The sequence below is a fragment of the Brachyhypopomus gauderio genome, chromosome 2 (genome assembly GCF_052324685.1).
Source record: "Brachyhypopomus gauderio isolate BG-103 chromosome 2, BGAUD_0.2, whole genome shotgun sequence".
NCBI classification, from domain to species: Eukaryota; Metazoa; Chordata; class Actinopteri; order Gymnotiformes; family Hypopomidae; genus Brachyhypopomus; species Brachyhypopomus gauderio.
In genome coordinates, this window is record NC_135212.1 from 8,438,682 (window position 1) to 8,457,871 (window position 19,190).

Below are 19,190 nucleotides of genomic sequence, written 5' to 3' on the forward strand. Positions count from 1 at the left end.
AGCCGAGACCTTCGAAACGCAGTTCGAACGGAGTCTGTACGTTAAGCAGTTCGGGCCGCATTAATTGCAGAAATTTGGAGAAAACGAAAAAAGGAATAACAATAGGGCTTTTCAAGCCCTATAATTATGAACGTAAAATGCGAGACGCAAAGAAAAGCAGTGACGCGCAAACAAAAGAAAGAAACGCAAAAGGGAGAAAGTATTGCAAAAAAAAGCAGCAACATAAAATGTGAAACGCAAAGAAAAGAAAGAAACGCAAAAGAGGGAAAGTATTGCAGAAACAAATTAGGAACGTAAAATGCAAAATGCTAATCTTATATTTGTGATATTATTTTTTTTCGTCACCATTAAAGACCCTAATTTGACTCCATAGTATGGAGTCCCTAATTTGACTCCATAGTAAAGCGCCTTTGAAATATTATTTTAAAAAGGAAAATCAAAGAAATCATAAGGAAAATATGTTTTTAATCTTAGGTTAACTGTGAAAATGTATATACTGACTCTTGGAATTGTCCCTAATATTTTGCCTTTTTTTTGTCCTCCAACCTTTGTGACATGGTTTCTCACTCCAAATGGAGAATGACCCATATAGCATGTGTCAGTTTAATTTTCTATTTGAAATATAACATTAATTATTTTATTACAAGTATATTAAGTAAAATGTACAGTAAAATGTCAAAATCAGAAGTTATGTCAATGTCTGTATAAAATGCTTGGAGTAGCATTTGCATTGAATTCTGATAAAAGATGTATTGCAGGATCAGACCTAAAACTGCATGTTGGGCTTCAAGCCTTGGACATTCAAAAAAGAGTCAATCCTGGAATTCTTGTCTTTTTATTATTATATTAAGAGTTTGACCTATTTGGAGCAGACAAGGTACAAGTAACTTCAAATTGAAGGTAAATTCAAATTACATAGGAAGTCACTTTGTTAAAAGACGTATAGCATATCACACTGTTAGACGGATCACGAGTACAGGTGAGTAAACAAACAAAAACAATTCTGGTTATTTTTTCCCATAAGAATAGAATAAATATCACATAATCTGTATCCAGATAACAGCTTAGCAATTTATCTTATAAGAAAGATAACAAAACATCTCTGCAATTTTTCATTATGAAACTACTCTAGTGCAGTGTAACACAATTGGAGAGTTATCCTCCTGAGATCACAACAAAACCAGAATCACTGTACAGTACAGTTATACAATAGACAGGAGCAAAGTGCAATTAACCCAAATTGATCCTAACAAGTTTTGATTTACTATGCATGTTGCATATTTTCTACAGTGCATCATCATCAGAATTTGAGGTCAATCTAATGGAAACATTATAATTAGTATAATTACAATACAAACTGCTTAAGATGTATTTAAATTTGTAGACAGGCCATCTTAAGATTTAAGTGTTAAAAATGCATTGTGTTCCTCATATTGCCAACCATTTGTTAACAGAAGACAAGATCTAATTCCCAAGATCTTATTCCAGTTAAGGAGGTTCCATTTAATTACAGCTAGGCATAAATGTGCTCAGTGGCTTAAAGGATGAATTTGTGAAACTCTAACAAATATCCAGTCAGTATTTACTCCAGTATATACAGCAAAACCATGTAGAATCTGATCACAAAAGTCATATTCCACAGCCATTTCTACTGTATAATTGTTCACATTTTCAAAGTCAAAGAAACAATGTAAATATAATTAGAGACATATTGTAAGGCAGCTGTGTACAAGTACCCTTATACTGTCAGTTTCAGCTCAATGAAGTAAACATGTTCATGTTTAATTTGATCTACAAACTCCCAATACCAAATAAGCTGGTAATTAATGCCGATGTAGACATTTTGAGAATAGTTGAGACAACAGATTCTTCTCCACTTTAGGGCTAACAGTACCGAGTTAGGACATTTCCACATGATGAAATGGTTCCACATGGTTCGTCAGGGAAAGTTGACAAACATATGCAACATGGTTTTCTCAGTAGAAGTATAGCCTGTTGTGACCAGATCTATACAATTTCAGGTGGCATGGCTCAGGGATTCACTGATTCATTCTACACAAGTGGAGGTTCTTATTGCTTTTGCTCTAGTCAGCAGTGTTTGGCATTTGAATATGTCTTGTGCTGTTTTTAAACAAGCACTGAAAACTATCCACACAATTTAGTTTCAGTGTTTAGAGTTTAGTGACATCATTATGACAAATCAATACTACCTCAATTACATCCTTGTCCCAATTATAGCTGAAAATGAAAAGAGCTGTTTTGAGGGATGTTCTTTTGCATAAGGGCATACAATAAACCATTTAAAATAAATATATTTATATATAAATATTTTAAAACAAACACTAAGCAGATTATCAACAAAAATACAATCTTATGTAAATAACTCAAGATATAACCTTATACAGAATTTTGTATCTATCCATCAATCCATCCATTAAAGCCAATCCCTGCATCTCCGGGCGAAGGCAGGGTAGAATTTTGTAATTGCATCATATTCAATGCAATTTGTTTATGACCATAAAAAGTAGATATGTAGATATTAAAACAGGATATGTGGATATCATGATCTAGGGGAAAACTCATCTTTGGTTCAGATAGGACAGTGTCCAAGCCGAAACCACTGCACTCCAACACGCCCTCTGTCAGTACAATGTTAGCAGCAGCTACAAAAGCCTTCTTACTCTTCACCATCACCTCCAGGACCATGCCATGAAGACTCAAGACATTTTTGTACTCAATCTTCAGAGCAAAATACAGAAAATAGAATTTAAACAAAGTATTGCACTTTATTGCAAGTTTATTTAGATTTTGAACATTGAAATGACATGCATTGGTATCTATCTTACCAGCTCGTTGAATGTAGGATTGTCATTGTTATTGACTACTTTGGTCTTCTTCTTGGAGTGGTCATATGGATCTGGTCTGAGACGTGTAACTACGTAGGCATCTGGGCACGAGCCATTAGATAACCTCTAATCAGACAAAAGAGAAAAGACAGGCCACATGTCAATACAATCACAGGCAAAAAAATAACTAGAACTATTAAATGTGTACCATATTCAGCATGTGTAAATTCCTATGAATCACATCACCACATTAACTGTTTTTGAAATTTAGTTTTTTTTATGAAAACAAAGAAAATCCTATAGACAGTAGGATCCTAAGCAAGCTAAAAGGCAAAATCAGGCCAGTTCATTAAAGACATAATAAAGTAAAATTAATCATTTTTGGTTACATTTCTGACTATAAATCTGAAAGAAGAAGAAAAAAATATTTTTGTGATTAAATGAGCATCCTCTCTGTCCTGTCCCATGAGTTTAAGTAGTGAATTTGCTGCGTACAAGAGACTTTCATGTTACAGGTTAAAGCCCTTTAATTTCTTTTTACCACCCAATGTTAGTAAACACTGGTTCCTTTGTTTGTTAAGTTCATCAGTGATGGTCAATAAATAAAGCAGATGGATGAATACAGCACCAACCAATAAAAGTTTCTTTGTCAATGAAAAAAAGACTCACAATATTCTTTAGATGTTTGATCATCACTGACAATTTCAAGTCTTTATAAGATATATAGAGCTGAATCTGTGGTTTGAGTTGCATGTCGGAATCTGAAAAGTAAACAAAACCTTATGGATGATTATCATATTATTTTATAGATGGAATGTCAAGAAAATAATATTCACAGTATTTTTGAGCACATGCTGTTTTCCCACTGCAGATGTCATAAAAATTTGTTACATTAAAACAATGAGAATGATTTTAAATGTAATTAAATCTAGAAATATAAAGAGGCTGTTAATATTTAAGAGTCTTTGAAAATGTAAACAGGTATACCATTTTTTACTGGAGTAACTGGCCCATCCAGGAAAAGTCTGCAAACGTATTCATTCTGCAAATATCACATATGACATAATGTATTCAGGCTTCTGTTGAGATAGACTCAAGATATTGACTCCCAATCAGCTGTACCCACTCTGCCCCTCCCCCATACTTTTTCAAATAAATGATGCGTTTGTATTAACACTTTCTACGAGCCTGCCCCCAGCCCCCAAACCCCCATGGAAACCAAAAGCACATCAACATTTATATTTCACTTTCATCTACATTAGTGTAGCAGCACATTCCAAAAATATTTTTGGTAGTATTTGGCTGTCCATTTAGTGATGAGAGGTTGGCTATTATCAAAGCAAGAGGTTGAATAGCACAGCAAAATGTTTAGCAAAATAATGAAGCATATTTCAACACAACATGTACAACTTTATGTTGTTTAACATGACTTTAACAAGTAATTATGATGAAACATAAAACCTACTCCTTTACAAGGCCCTTCAAACAATTCTTTCAGATATGAATTCAAGAGTGACATCCTTTGGCTTGGGGTGAAAGACACACTAAACCTTCTAGGGAACCTGAAAACAAAACAAGATCAACTAAAAATCATTTATACCCAAACATGTAATAGAATACAAAGAAGCATGTTTTAAATCTAAAAAATTTACTTAGTTATTAAGTTTTTAAATAAAAAATTACTTGGGGAGTGTTGACTCAATGAAGTGCTTCTGAAGCTGCTTGTGGATCATTTCAAATTGTCCATAACTTTTCTCACTGAAAAGGTAGCCATCCTCAATGGTCACCATCAGTTCATAAGCCTGAGGTAAATGGAAAAAAGGCAATTGAATGAGGTCTGGATTATTTTTTATTTTTATCTTAAGTTCTACTAGATTATAACCATCTTCCACTTTGAGACTCCATGCACAAAAGGAGCAGACCAATGACGGTTTATTTAGCTACATCACACTAATATGAATGGAGTTTATACGTTTCCAAATAGGTAATTCAGGGTTCAATATTTACACAGATTTCTTTTCTTTTGTATTTGGGCATTTCTGAGCATGTGTATTTTATCTGTTCAATCTCCTCTACTTTTAATCCCCAATGTAATTTATTATTGTGTTTTGGGTGACTATCTTGACACTGCCTCAAAAGTCTGAAAGTTTTCCAGAGAACTTCCCAGCATTCACATATAGTCATAATCTCTGCTCCAAATTCTAAAAGAACCTACTCCATTATTTTCTCGACAAAAAAAAAACCAAAAACCAAACCAAAAGCATGCTCACCACATGCCTGCCCTTTACTGTGTAATTCTGGATCACCGCCTCCTGAATGTTGTTGTTGGAGGAAGGTTTTTTGACTGGAGTCGGCAGCCCCGGTTGCTTGTCTGATGAAATCTGCCCCATGTTGTGAATGAGGAAGTTGATTTTGACGGGGAAGCTTTCCATGCTCTCCTTAATTTTCCTGCAGCAGAAGTTCAAAATTTGTCAAGTTAATCAAGCAAGTCAGAAGGGAACATGCGACACATGCAAAGAAATAATGAAATAAGAACTAACTTTCAAGTATTCAAGATGATAGAAACAACTTGAAACAGCAAAAAAAAAAAAAACATGTTCCGTTAGCACTTGTGTTTTACGCGTTACATTTCCTTACTTAGTGAAATATGAGGTGGCCTCCAGTTCAGTGTCTTGAGGTCGAAGGTTGTTGTGTACATACTGCAGGTCCTGTGTATCCTTCATCTCTGGCATTCCAGCCCCAAGCATCTGCATGTAACAGGGGAAAGCTAGTGTATGTGGGCTATAGCAGAACAAAGTCAGTGTGTGGAGACACAGTGTGCCACAGGTATTAGGTTCTGCACATAATATGTATTATGCTCCAATGTTTCTTTTGGGAGTAACATTTTTCCTACACCTCAACTAAGAGGCAAAATATCAAAATATAATCCATGTCTATTCACTAGAGGTGGACATTTCAGGATGGTTCCACTAATTTTACCCGGCTTGCACTAATTAGAAAATCCAGCAAGCTTGAGTAAAATCCTGGGAAGGAGTTTTACTTTCTGAATCTATTAACTATTCACCTTAACTTACCACTATTGCTCACTACTACTACATATACAGTATGTGTTTGTAAAGTAACATTATGTAATATTATTTGACGTTGTGCCTTTCTCACCATTTGCAGCAAACTAAGCACCAGTGTGGTGCGTCTTCGCAGGCTGTTGTACGCCTCACAGCACAACTCCACAAAACGATGAAACCGCTGTGGGTTCTGTCCCCCACCTGTGATGAAATGCTGCATCTCTGATGTAAAGATGAATGGAGTTCGGTCCCTAGGATTCGGGGGAGAGGGAGATAGACAATCAGAGAGGTATCATTACCATTATCCAGAGGTGGATATTCTAGGTTCAGGAAGTAAAACTCCTTCCCAGGATTTTACTGAGGCTTGCTAGATTTTCTAATTAGTGCCAGGTAAAATTAGTGGAATCAACACAATCCAGGAAGCCTGAGCAAAATCTTTGTGAGGACTTTTATTTTCTGAACCTGGAATGTCCACCTCTGCCGTTATCACTACACAGGGTGTGTGAAAATTGTTACCTCTTGATATTGCCAAACTTTTGAGCATTGCCCATGATCTTTCCAAAGTCAATGTGGAACATATGGCCTGTATGTTTTAGCATGATATTGTCATTGTGGCGGTCACAGATGCCCAGAATAAATGTGGCCACACACCATCCTGCACAGGAGTGCAGGAAATTCATTACAGCCTAAAATGGAAGCGGAAAAGAAAACTTGCTCTTTAGCAAATTCAAACATTCCTTATATTACTATACTGAAAACAGAGATGAGCAGAATGGAGAGAGTAGAGAGCGGAGTTTATTTTTAATACCTGCTCATAATCCTCCTTAGTCTTATTTCTCATGTTAAACCATTTCTCTAGTGTGTCCTCCCTCAGAGCTCCACCAAGGCCCCACTCCTGCTGAATTTTCCCCAGAGTCACAGCGTCAGGAACGACTTCCACAAGTCCTGACGCATTCAAAAAGGCAACATGTCAAAATACAGAGGCAAAGCATTTAATACAGGCTTCAAACTACTAGCCACAAGCGGGACGGGAATAGGGGCTGACCCTGGTCTTTGCCAGTAGAGATGCATGTGTAGGTGACCATACGCATGTCCAGGCCTTCCTCTTGCCACAGGCGGTCTATCACCCGCACAACCTGCAGCACCAGCATGTCCTGACGCAGGTTATCACCTGTCTGCAGAAATCACCGTTCAGAAATGTATGGATCACAGCATTTCTCCAGTGCTCTTTGTATTGTTTTGGGTGAAGATTTAAAACACGTACCTTGCAAATAACACTGATCCTTTTGCCCACTGGATCTGATGTAATGAAGGACACTCCCAGAGGAGCAGCGTTTGAACTGTAGAACTTACAGGCCTGAAAAAAACAAGACTGTTTACCTCCAATGCAGACACTGCGATGACATAGTGACATTACTGAAAAGCACTGTGTGTATTCATTTAGGTTACATGCAATGTGCCTTACGTCTATGTCCACATCCTTCACCAGGATGGCTGGATTCAGTGGGAGACGAACATGTATGCAGTCTCTAAAAAAATCCTTTATCTTCCATTTCTCCGTTTTCAGTACGTACTAGAGACAAACAGAATACTGCACATAATACATCTACTTCAGTATCTAAATGTTCTGGGTTTCCTCTCTGCAGCTTTAAACGATCTTTAAAAAGGTTTATTAAAATTATTATCATCAATTCTTAAAACTTTACTTTCAGAATAAAAGCAGAATTTGCAACTCAACTGCTAATTCATGGTTATTGTAGATATACACAGAGCGGGCCCATGGCATACTCAAATTACAGGGGCCCCCCCAAGAGCACCAAGATATCATGATGAGCCTATTAATTACATAAGAATTTGAGGCTGAGGTGGACGGTATTGGGGGCCCCAAATTACATTCTGTTTAGGGCCCCATAAAGGCTTGGGTCCGTCAGTCAGTCTCAGAGACATAACAGATAAGGTATTATATAGTATTATCCAGAAAGAGGATAAGAGTAACCTTTCTCTTAGCCTTGTTGGCTTTGCGGACGTTCTCTGCCACTTCTGTGAGAAGAGTGACCAGTTGGTGCTCCTTCTCCAACTCCTGCATTAGTGCCCGGCCACAGCAGTGTTTCAGTGAAGCCAGAATCTTATTCAGCCAGCACTTGTAATGGGCGTCTTCCTGGGCATCTACAAGGAGCCTGGACACACACACACACACACACACACACACACACACACACACACACACACACACACACACACACACACACACACACAAAGCGCCATTTGCTAAATCTCAGTAATGGCTCATTGCTTGAAGTCTTTAATAATATCAAGAATGGAGATGGAATAACATTTAAGACAAAATGAATATTAAGGCACCAACTCGCTCTGATAAGCTTACTGTATATGTGGGTTCAAAATGCAGAGATATCTAAAATAAGTAATATCAAATCCATGGTACAAAAACTTCCTTTTAGAATACGTTCTACAGGTTCAAGTTCCATCTGGAATCCTGAGAACCGTCTGCACTTCTCACCAGTATAGTTGATGGGCAATTCGAATGCTACACAGAGAGCGTTCCAACAAGAGCATGGCCAAAGGTCCATCTAACTCCCATTCCATCTTCAAAGCCTAGGTCAGATCAAACCAGCCAAATGTCCTCAGTACCTTCACATGGCAAGCATCAGTCTCAAACTGTCCTTTTATATCACTATAGATGTCTTCTACACATGATAGATGTGTTGTAATCCACTTATAGAAGTGTTTTATTTAAATTATTTTGATATTACAGTGTTTCAATTTCAGAACCACATTAATTTGAGAATTGTTCACTTTTTGTCTAAATGAATGTCTAAGGGTCATAGCAAAGACAAGAGATAATTAACATCTCATCAGCATTCAATTCTTTAGGAGCTGTACATGACCTGTAAGATCTGTAAAATATGTTGTGCTTTAAAGAAAATCTTAAATACAATAAAGCGGAGGAATATTCAGAGGTTGCTCATATCTTCATGCAATACTTACATGTGACTATTTACAATATGTAGTAACAAAAGCAATTGATGAGATGTTATGGTCTCATACCTGCACAAGTTGGGGCAGGTAATCCTCAAACTCAGTGTCTGTGACATGCTCAAAGTGTTGGACAGCCACACTGCGCACTGTCTGGTCATGAAAGCTGTCGGAAATAACAAGCGTCTGTTATGGACACTCCACAACACACTAGCATTCTGTATTTTTAAATCCACTTTTGTTAAGAATCGCCGAACTAACTCTGCACTAAGAAGGAAAAGGGCATCAGCTGAGCTTTTCTGGTGCCAGTGATCCAAGATGGTGTAGATCTCTGCTAAATCTTCTGGTCGCCACTGTGGAGCACAGCCCAGCACCAAGTGCAGGTAGGAGTTTCTCTCATTGCAGTAGTATCTCTTGTTCCATAAAAAAGCTCTCTCATTCTCAGTCAAGCTGTAGGGAGTGAACACAAAGAGCACAAGACGCGTTTGATATCCATTCTGTTCATTTTTCTAGTTTGAAGGTTAGTGGGTTTTTTTCTCTTGTAGGACTCACAGTGCTAAACAGTGTTTCTGAGAAACCTCAACTATCCTTTTCTGCAGCTCTTCACATGGGGTTGAAAAGAGGACAGATCCATCGAGAGCAACTGGTTTCTCATATTGCCACCGCGTTGTCTCTGGAAATTCAACCTTGAGAGCAAATAAATGTATCGAGTTAATGTTCATGTTGATTATATAAAACATAACAATTAAAATTCACTGGTAGACATCTATATGAAATACTCTTGACTACTGAAAAATGCAGGGTTATCCATATAACTAGTGTTTCCTGAAAAACAGGAATGAGGTACAACACATGGAGTATGGGATATTGGTCACGTGTCTGACTGAAGACACCTTTACTCACACCTGTAAGACAGATGGTGCTTGTCTATCATTGAGGGACCCAGCTCCAAGCGTCTCTCCGCAGCTGCAAAAATCACTCTTCACTAAAGCTCAACATTGAGGCAAGACTGCACATCATGTACCTCATTCCTCTATTTCAGGAAACAGTGGTTATATGTATAATCCTACATTTCCTTTCAATGAATTCACTCGGTACAATGCATGTGGTATTATTGAATATACATTCATGCCCCACCCAGCAGTGAAATGAGAGCCTGCATTTTAATGCACTCAAAAAATGAAAGTACAGAAGGAACTAGTCAGAACAGAAAATACTGAGCCACCTCTGTCCAAGCTAACCATAGCTGTGACAGTTGTGAGGCTTGATAAGATGGGTTTAATTTTCCATCTTGAGGAAACACACAACAAAAGCTTAAGCCGACGATGCGGCAAATAGCGTCTCTTAATAATGGCTCGGGAATGCGCAAGGTGGGCACAGAGTTGAGCCACTTGGTCCTGAACATAGCAGACACTGGCTCTGTTCGAAATAGCCTACTACATACTGCATACATAGTAGTATGTAGTAGGCTCTATCGAACAGAGCCACTGTCTCGATCTTGCTCGGTCGAATGTACAACAAAGGCGACGGGTACCTGTGGGCTTTAAATAGTGAATGTGATAAGGAACATGGGACAGAGATGATTAGATGTGAGGTGATTGAGACCAAGTGGTTGAGTGTGTGTGTAGGTCTGCCCAAGGTGGTCACAATAATGTAGCCCCCATTCTCCCCATTTTCATAGAATACAATACAACCAATAAACAAGGCATAAAAATATGAAGACTGAATAATAAACAGAGTATCAGTAACAATGTTCTCAAAATGTTCTTAAATGTTAAAGGGGACAAGTTATAGAAAATTCACTTTTTCAGTGGACATTTGGGTATCTGAAGTACCTAATAACCCACACAATGTGAAATAAAACAAACCAGCCTGTTTCTTGTGGGCTACCCGTAACTACATTTGTACTAACCACTTTTTTACCAACCTGTGTCAGTGCAGGACTGGGAATGAAACTTTTACTTAAAGAGGGCTCAATACTAACTGTAGCACAAGTGCAGAAAGGGAAAAAATATAAGGATACATGTGTCTTCGGCCACTAGCTAATGATAGTAAATGGTGAGGTAACGGCAATGGTAAAAGCTATGGTAATTTTCATGCAAGTTATTGGAGTTATTGGCTACAGGATCCATGGTGATGTTAACAAGATACTTCATGTCTATGATAAACTAACATCATAGCAACAGAGGAATAACATGATGTAAACGTTACAGTAGTGTTCCACTCAGTAAATTAGCTGGACAGATATTCAGGAGTTAGCTTGTTGTGCTAGGCCAAATGTGCTTTACATTGGGCAAACGGGCATGTTTTGTAGTGTGTGTGGGTAAGGGCGCAGGAATGTGTGTAGATGGTAGAATAAGCCTGACCTCAGAGAAACGTTGGTACTAACATTTCTGACTGCACCACTATGCTTTTTCTGGCATCCATGTTTCTTTCAGTGTTCACTCAGTGAAGCTCCGCCCCCTCCTATGTGTCATGTCTTTGCTTCATTTCTCCACGTGTTCATGTTTGGTTTTTCCCCTGTGTTCCCCTGCCATGCCTCTGTCAGTCTGTTCCCACACCCCTCATCATTGTCAACACCTGTGTCTGGTTTATTTCTCTTGTCTAGTCCCTTATTTAAACCCTGTTTTTAGTCTCCTGATTGTCGGTCATTGTATGTCTGGGTCTCGTTCTGTTCAGTGCTCTCTCTCTCTCTCTCTCTCTCTCTCTCTCATTCCCGGTTTGTTCTGTTTCCTCGTTTTGCGGTCTGTTTCTTGTCACCGCTTCATTGTGTGTTCTGGTTGGTGTCTGTGTTTCTCTTGAATTCTGTTTGGTTTCTCCCCTTGTCTAGATTTCCCTGTTCATTCTCGTGTTTCATGTTTTCATGGTTGCTACGTTAATCTGCTCATAGTTCCCATCGACCACCTAGTTTTATAGTCACATTATACGTATGCCTATGTCTGTTTTGATTCTTGCCCAGTTTTCTATTCCTGATCCCTGTCCTTACTTGTTTTGATTAGTGTATTGCTCTACGTATTTAGTTCATTGTCGATTTTCTGTCAGTGCTTGTTACTTTTGAGTTGTTTAGTAATTGTCTCCCTTTTCCTCTGTGTATTTGTGGTTGTTGTGCTCCCTTGAATTAAATCCATTTTCTCCTGCATTTGCGTCTCGCCTGCCCAAGTCAAACATTACAATAGGGCTGTTCTGACTAGATGAGAAGGGAGCTGTGGTGTATGATCCTGTAATTTTCCTGATATTTTATTAAGACCCCAGGGAGTCTGTATAAAAGGGCTATAATAAGTCCCCTTTAATCTGTTACCTTGTTTTAAAAGCCTCACCTGCAAAATGACACCTGATGCATGCCTGTGATTCTCAGACATTGCAGGGCATGGAGGATCACTGAGTTCCACCAGCATGGACATACTGAGGAGGACGGTGCCCTTCACCAGGGTCCTGCCAAAACAATAGTAGACATAACTTTACCTCATCATTTGCTTGCGTGCTTGCGATACATTATATCAAGTAAGTAATACAAGATGTAGGATAGCATTTCTATGTTTTTGTCTTTAGAGGATAAATCACATACTTCAACAAACCACCTGCAAAAAGTATCACCAAGATACTGCAGGTAAAAGAAGTGCACCAAGTAAAAGAAAAGAAATTGAGTTTAATGAAGTTGAATTCTTCCCTATGAGGAATACAGGAAATATGTACAACAGCTGACCGAGTTCTGAGAAGGACTTACTTCTTACTAAAGAGAGGCAGGACTGCCCAACACAAGAGTTCTGGGTTTTTTCCATTCTTTGAGCCTTGGAGGCGGAAAGTTAACATGGACTCATTTGGTAACTGACTAATTGGCACTGGAAACACCACCCTAAGGCATGAACATACACAGATGATCAAATGATTGAATGCAGGCATGCACACACAGAACCTGAAATGGTATTATGGGAAACATTAAGCATCAGGAATACTTACAGTCGGTTGCAATGGATTGTGTTGTTCAGTAGTAAAGCAGTACTGATGTTTTCAGACACCACAGTGTCCGTTAGCTTCGTTCTGCAGTATTTCACAGTGCAGGACACACTGAAGAAGTCATAGCTGGGGTATACACATTACACAACACCTGTTAGTCAATTATGTATTCTTAGTGTTTACTTAAGTTAAGTTGCTGTGTTTAGCAGTAATATGTAGGAACAGGTTTCTACGGAAGCAGTTCTGAGTGACATCTTGCAACCAAAATAGAAACCCTCAGTCCAGAATTTCAGCATTCTCTTTGCCTGTCTTCCAGTTCCGTGACAACACACAGTAGTACCTGTTTAACCAGCTGGGCTGCAGTTTGTAGAGCGTGGCCAGGTTTATTTGAAGTAAGTTATCATTGAGGTTGACATTAGCTGCCGGCAGGCACGGGGACATGTCTTGTACTATTACGTCCGAGTTGAAGTTTTCAAAGAAGATGTGCAAAAGCTTCTCCAAGGCATGGTGGAGTATGACTACGGCTGGAACACAATTTAAAACTCTGTTTAGAGGTTACAGAGGTCCTCATGAAATTATACTTTAATAAAGGGTCCAGTGAATTAAGCATTTAAAACATCACATTATCAGTTATAGTACTAGAAATTAATCAATTATTCACACAGAAATGCTCAAATCATTTAAAAAACTAAAAGGACATACCTGTCTCACATTCATGAATCTCATCAGGATTCTGAATAAGAAAACAAATGCAAATTAAATTGCCTGTTAAACACATAAGGGAGAAAAAACACACATCACAGCACAGTACCAGCAATGATGAGCAGATTGTCCTGAGTTGTCCTATGGCATCCTCCAGCTGCAATGTTGAGACGCCACACAGGAGATTGCAAATGGAACGTACCTCCTCAATAATCTCTTCTACATTACTTGCACTCTATTAAAAAAGAAAACGTCAGTTGCATTTGATGTTTTGCTACGACATGCAAGTAAATAATTTCCAAGTAACTTTGTACTAAAAATGAAAGGGGGACAATTTCACTGACTGACAGTGGAATTGTGATAAATTTAGGTTGGTTGACTGGTATAACTGAAATCCCACTTCCTGTCCTTTACTCATCATAGTCAGACCATGTAACTTGCTGTCCTGTTACATCTGACTGAGACAACATCCTAAACGATCTTCTAGCAAAATGAAATTGGACAGACAGGCACCATTACATTAAGGTTTGCACTGTAGTTTTTAAATTGCTATGGTAATTTATGAAATGCAGATTTTCCATCTGGCAAAGAAAACCTTTTAAAAATCGACTGCCCTTGACTCTCTAGTATCGAATAACACATATTTACTATGGTGTGCAAAACCACATAACATTTCATCAATTACATGAACAGGTCAATAAAACATGCTTGACAAATTGTATAAGAATAAATGTCTTCTTATAAGAAGAAAAGTCTTCTCTTCCTTATAAAAGAAAATACAATGTTTACATAATGTACTGGCACATCTAAAATCTACCAAATCTTCCAAAACCCAGTGTAAATTCAAGTCTTCAAGTTATGCTCCAATAAGACAACAGCAATAATACTGGCACCTTGATCTTGAGCAATTTGTTGATCTCCTTACTGTAGCTATTCAGGTTCTCCTGGAGATTCAACCTGGGGGAAGCATGAATACTTAATGCTTAATGATTTTAAGAATATTTTTTAGAAAAGATAAGTTCTAACATCTGAATACTATTTATCATTAAGTATATGAACATACTTGGATGCAGGGAACACAAAGTTGGGGTCACTGAGCTGATTCAGTTGGAAAGAGCGCTTAACATCTTCAGCCTATAGTGACAAAAGCTTTGAGTCAGCTTGTTTGCATGCAACCTAAAACGTTCATTCATTTGAATCTGCTACCATGTATCAGTATCTATCACATTTTAACAATGCCCTTACAGCACCTGTTTTATACATGTACTTTAAAGAGAAGGACAAACACATGAAGTTCATCTAGGTCTTGTTTGGACACTAAAACGTCTAGATCTGGGTATTTTTAAAATATAGCTGATTGTGTTTCGCTTTGACATGGCTATTAAAACCAAAATGTTCTGACATGGTTTTGATATGACAACCTTGAAAATTTTCTTTTGTGCCAAATAAAACTGTATGTTTTGAATATATTTAATAGAAGGAAATTTTGCTGCTAACATGTTGATTTGCTGTATGCATTGGCACAATGAATCTACAGGACAATGCACTGATCTAAAAAGCTATGCAAATCTTGGTTTTGCCCACACACAATAAGATATTTTATCTTGTAGGATTTGACCCTAATGGGAGTGTATAATCACAATGTACACTGATATAACATTTGTGGGCTGTACATAACAGGTCTAGGAAACCAAACAAAGTCTAAAGAATACAGTGACAGTTTTCTAACAACGCCTATGTTCAAGAATAAGCAGCACCTTTGGAACTTTTGCGACTTTGGAAGTTATGTCAACACTCAGTAAATGTTCTACTAAGACAAATTATACAAAACGCGTTAAGAAACGTGCCACGTTGAACTTACGTCTCGTGCCAGAAGGTTCTCCATACTGTTCCTCTGTATCACCCTCACAGGCACTTCCAGACCAAATTTCTGGTATAAACGAATGCTCTCATAAAACCCCAAGATGTCTTCACTGGATGAACACAAGTAATGGACAGAAGCCACGTTTTCAGTGCTGTCCTCAAGATTGCGGTCATTGTCATTGACATACCGATGACAATTCTAATCAAAAATGCTATAACAGAATAAAGGATAGCAGTGCAAGATAGCATAAAACATAAAAAAAAAATTAATAATTAACTAATTACACAAATAAAACCACACTAACAATGGGATCATACAACACATTAAAGAGCGGGGAGTTCCTCTATAAAGTTTAGTTTACATAAAAAAAATTTTTTAATTTGAAATCTTGAAATCTCAGAATTATTTCTCGTACTTTCTGAGGTATTCTTCAGAGTCGCAAAGTTTCACTAGATATTGTTCACATGTAGAAGGTGGCACATCCAGTATTTGAAAGATCTCTTCCATCAAGCTCCGAACTGTTCTGTTCACTATACGGAAGAATTGCACAGGCGAAAAACTTGGTTGCATGCTGGTATAAATGGCTCAAAACCAGATGTTTTACAGTATAATTTTCAATTAATATGAATGGCTATTTAATATATAAAACCTCTATCTTACACATAGTTTTGTGTGGAAGGGGTTGTGGAAGCCAAGGCACTGATATGTTAAAGATCATCTCAGATTTTTCAATGACAGAGATGGGCAGGACAAAGAGCCGACCCCACACATTGCCAGAGTTCCAGTCCCAAATGCAGTGAGGGTGTCTGGATAAAAGTCTGCCACAAAGAGTGGGCAAAACAATAAAATATTATTTACTTTACTTAAACTACAAACAATTCAGAAAGCTTTTCTTGGTCTAGAAATCAATTGAAATATGCTATACACCTGGAGAAATAAACATTGTAATGATAAAGATAATTTAGTATAGTCTAATGACTAAGTCAAAACAAGAACACAGTGAAGCCAAAAACTGTACAACTACCAAAACTGTACAAATCATTTAGTGATTTACAAAACTGTGATGAGCAATCAAATTTAAATTCCACAGTATTTGTTTTGTTATCTTGCATAAATGTGTTTAGGAAAAATATTGCTAAAAAGACAATTTCGCTCATAGTCACAATCATGAGTTCTATAGTGCACGACTACAAGAATGTTACTGTAGTAAGGGTGAAGAATGTTGTACTTTTCAGTTGAGATGCAGAGGGATGCAGTCCTGTCATTGCTTCCTTGTGGGCTATCAATTAATCTGATGCTGCAAGTGTCCTGAAAGACACACATACATTTTTGTAAAATTGTTTTTATATAGCATTGATTATAACAAAACCCTGCAACAAATGACTTAAATTACAGGCGTGCAGATCCACTAAATTGTTTGTTTCTCTGCTTATCTTTATGTAAATGAGAAATAAGATGGGAAATAAATGAGATCTGCATTGTTCTTTCATCTAAGTATTTTGGGAAGATACACATTAAGTTGTTTAGCAATATTATATCTGCTTGTCAAGAGGAGCTATTACAGCCTTAAATTACAGTAATCACTGTCAAGTTAATACTGAAAGTATTAATAGAAGACAGATAGAGGTATGTGAAATGTACTTGATTTTCTTGTCTGATTAATCCGTTTGTCTTACAGTCCTTAGTGCTGAAATAAAGCTATATGCCTAGTTTGTTCAAATAATAAAATATTTTGACAATAAGATTTGTCAATGGTTAGGACATATACATATTAATATTTAGCGTTGCAGTTATAAATATGAATCAAATATTACAACAATATCTGTTATTTTGTTTGTTAGATTCTGCACTTGCACTAACCAGACTCTATTGACTGCTAGCTGTGCCATTGATCAGTTCTGAAGTGAAGTACATCTACTCACATAGATTGTGGCTGTATTAGAATGGTCTGCCAGGTTCTCAGTCATTGAGAGGTTGCAAAAGAGTGAAACCTTCTTCGATGAATCTTGGTAAGCAATCCCCTCGCCAAATCAGATTTGGGATCCTTCTTTCTGTCTACTACAGCTGATCCACAAGCAATTCCATTACTAATTTCTGCATATGCATTTCTCTCAATTAATCAATTAATGTAACAGCAGGGTGAAAATGTTGACCGGGATCTGTATAATTCAGAAAAAAAGCAGAAAATTGGAAACCACACAATGACTGCTCTTTAATTAAATCCATTGGGTACTCATCTACCTGAGATAGATTATCAAAGTCTTGTTGAAAGGATCCCTCGAAAGTTACATGGTGTACTCTAATCTTTGCAGTAATGACTGTAATCCACAGCTGAGATTCAAATATTGACATGGTCTCTCGTTTTCCGTACAGTCACTGATTTTAAGTTTATTAATGACAAAATAGTAAAGTATACGACACCATAATATATTGACGCACTGGCAACACTAGCCTACATTACATTTCTAGTCAGCACTGTCCAATTCCCTTAATCAAAACAAACAAACTCACTGACACTGCCGAACGCACAACTGGACGGTTATACACTTCTTGCTCCAACACCTGTCCAAAGGAGCAGAATTATTGCGCAAAATAAAATCTGTGCTCGCTGTTATGTGACAAAGAGAAAACCGTGAAACAAGATATCAAGGTGGAAAACTTACCAGTAGCTTTTACCAGTAGACCTGTCCTAAAGGAGATTGTCTAAAGTGTAGATAACAAATTTGAAAATAAACGACTTCCCTGTACACAACATCCGGTAAAAAATACAAAAAACAAGCGTTATATTAATTTCAGCTATAGATTAAAACTATTACGAAAATAGAAAATCTACATATGCGTGACAGCGTCAAGCCGACTTCACTTTTAAACTCGCCTTTATTTTAAACCTCCGTCCAGGAAGTGATGGTGGGGAATTTGAATGCCTTGATAACTTACAGCACTGACCGCCTCAAGACTATACAAACATGTTAGTTCGAACTGTACCGCTGCCAAAAGTATAGAGAGATAAAAAAAATAATAATATTCAAATAATAAAAGCAGCAAGAAGTCAAAAAGAAGCAAACATTATTTTTGAAACATGTTTTCAGATTTATTTAGTACCGAATCACTGAAACGTCCAAGTCACTGCTTGTCAGCATAATTGCTGTTTCAAAAAGTGAAGAAGAACAAATGGGAAATTATTTATTACTCCTTTAAACCCAAGGCGGTCACCGGGTGTTGTGTCACATACCAGGTCAGTTACCACAGACTACATTTCCCATCATCCCCCGTTCCCGGCAGGTGGCGAACACGGAGTCTGCTTCCACCGATCAGCGTCACCTACCAAGCACATCGTCACTGGCTTTGTAATTGTCCACACCTGTAATTTGTCTCGTTTTGCGTATATATGTTCCTCTCGCCTTTGTAGTCTTTGCGAAGTATTGTCTTGCTGGGCGGATGTACGCCTGTTTTGGAAAAAATAAATAAATAAAATAATAATCAATGAAACTGGAAGTGCGATTTCATTGCTATTTCTTTAAAAATTTAGATTTTAAGTATTTAAACGCATACTTCACAGTGGCTTCATCTGTAACATACACCGGTGTGTGGGTCTGCGTGCACGCATTTAGGCCAGAAACTATATGTGGAACAAGTAGGTGGGGTGGTTGTGAATCATTTACAGCATTATCGGTTCCTTGGGAAGCCTGCAAAGGTTGTGTCAGCGTTGGCCTCCGCCAAGAGCGGTCTGTCTCAGAACTGGTCAAGGTGTGATACTGTGGTAAC

General features: G+C 37.7%; 1 protein-coding gene across 1 annotated transcript; it reads right to left on the reverse strand.

Moving 5' to 3' along the window:
- Positions 1–819: 819 nt before the first annotated feature.
- pik3c2g (phosphatidylinositol-4-phosphate 3-kinase catalytic subunit type 2 gamma) lies at positions 820–18,320 on the reverse strand. The gene is made up of 34 exons (XM_076985933.1): positions 18,089–18,320; positions 17,937–17,987; positions 17,348–17,584; positions 16,654–16,733; positions 16,086–16,243; positions 15,841–15,955; positions 15,423–15,534; positions 14,625–14,695; positions 14,455–14,518; positions 13,671–13,796; positions 13,562–13,592; positions 13,200–13,383; positions 12,863–12,985; positions 12,630–12,758; positions 12,223–12,337; positions 9,458–9,591; positions 9,167–9,355; positions 8,978–9,071; positions 8,430–8,524; positions 7,908–8,088; positions 7,377–7,484; positions 7,176–7,268; positions 6,957–7,086; positions 6,720–6,856; positions 6,428–6,597; positions 6,006–6,162; positions 5,484–5,593; positions 5,117–5,294; positions 4,530–4,648; positions 4,312–4,408; positions 3,834–3,888; positions 3,516–3,607; positions 2,847–2,972; positions 820–2,739 (listed from the first exon to the last, which is right to left on the reverse strand). The coding sequence occupies exons 3-34, from the start codon at positions 17,390–17,392 to the stop codon at positions 2,416–2,418; spliced, it is 3,942 nt and encodes a 1,313-aa protein (XP_076842048.1). The 5' UTR covers positions 17,393–17,584; positions 17,937–17,987; positions 18,089–18,320; the 3' UTR covers positions 820–2,415.
- Between the last annotated feature and the right edge of the window lie 870 nt (positions 18,321–19,190).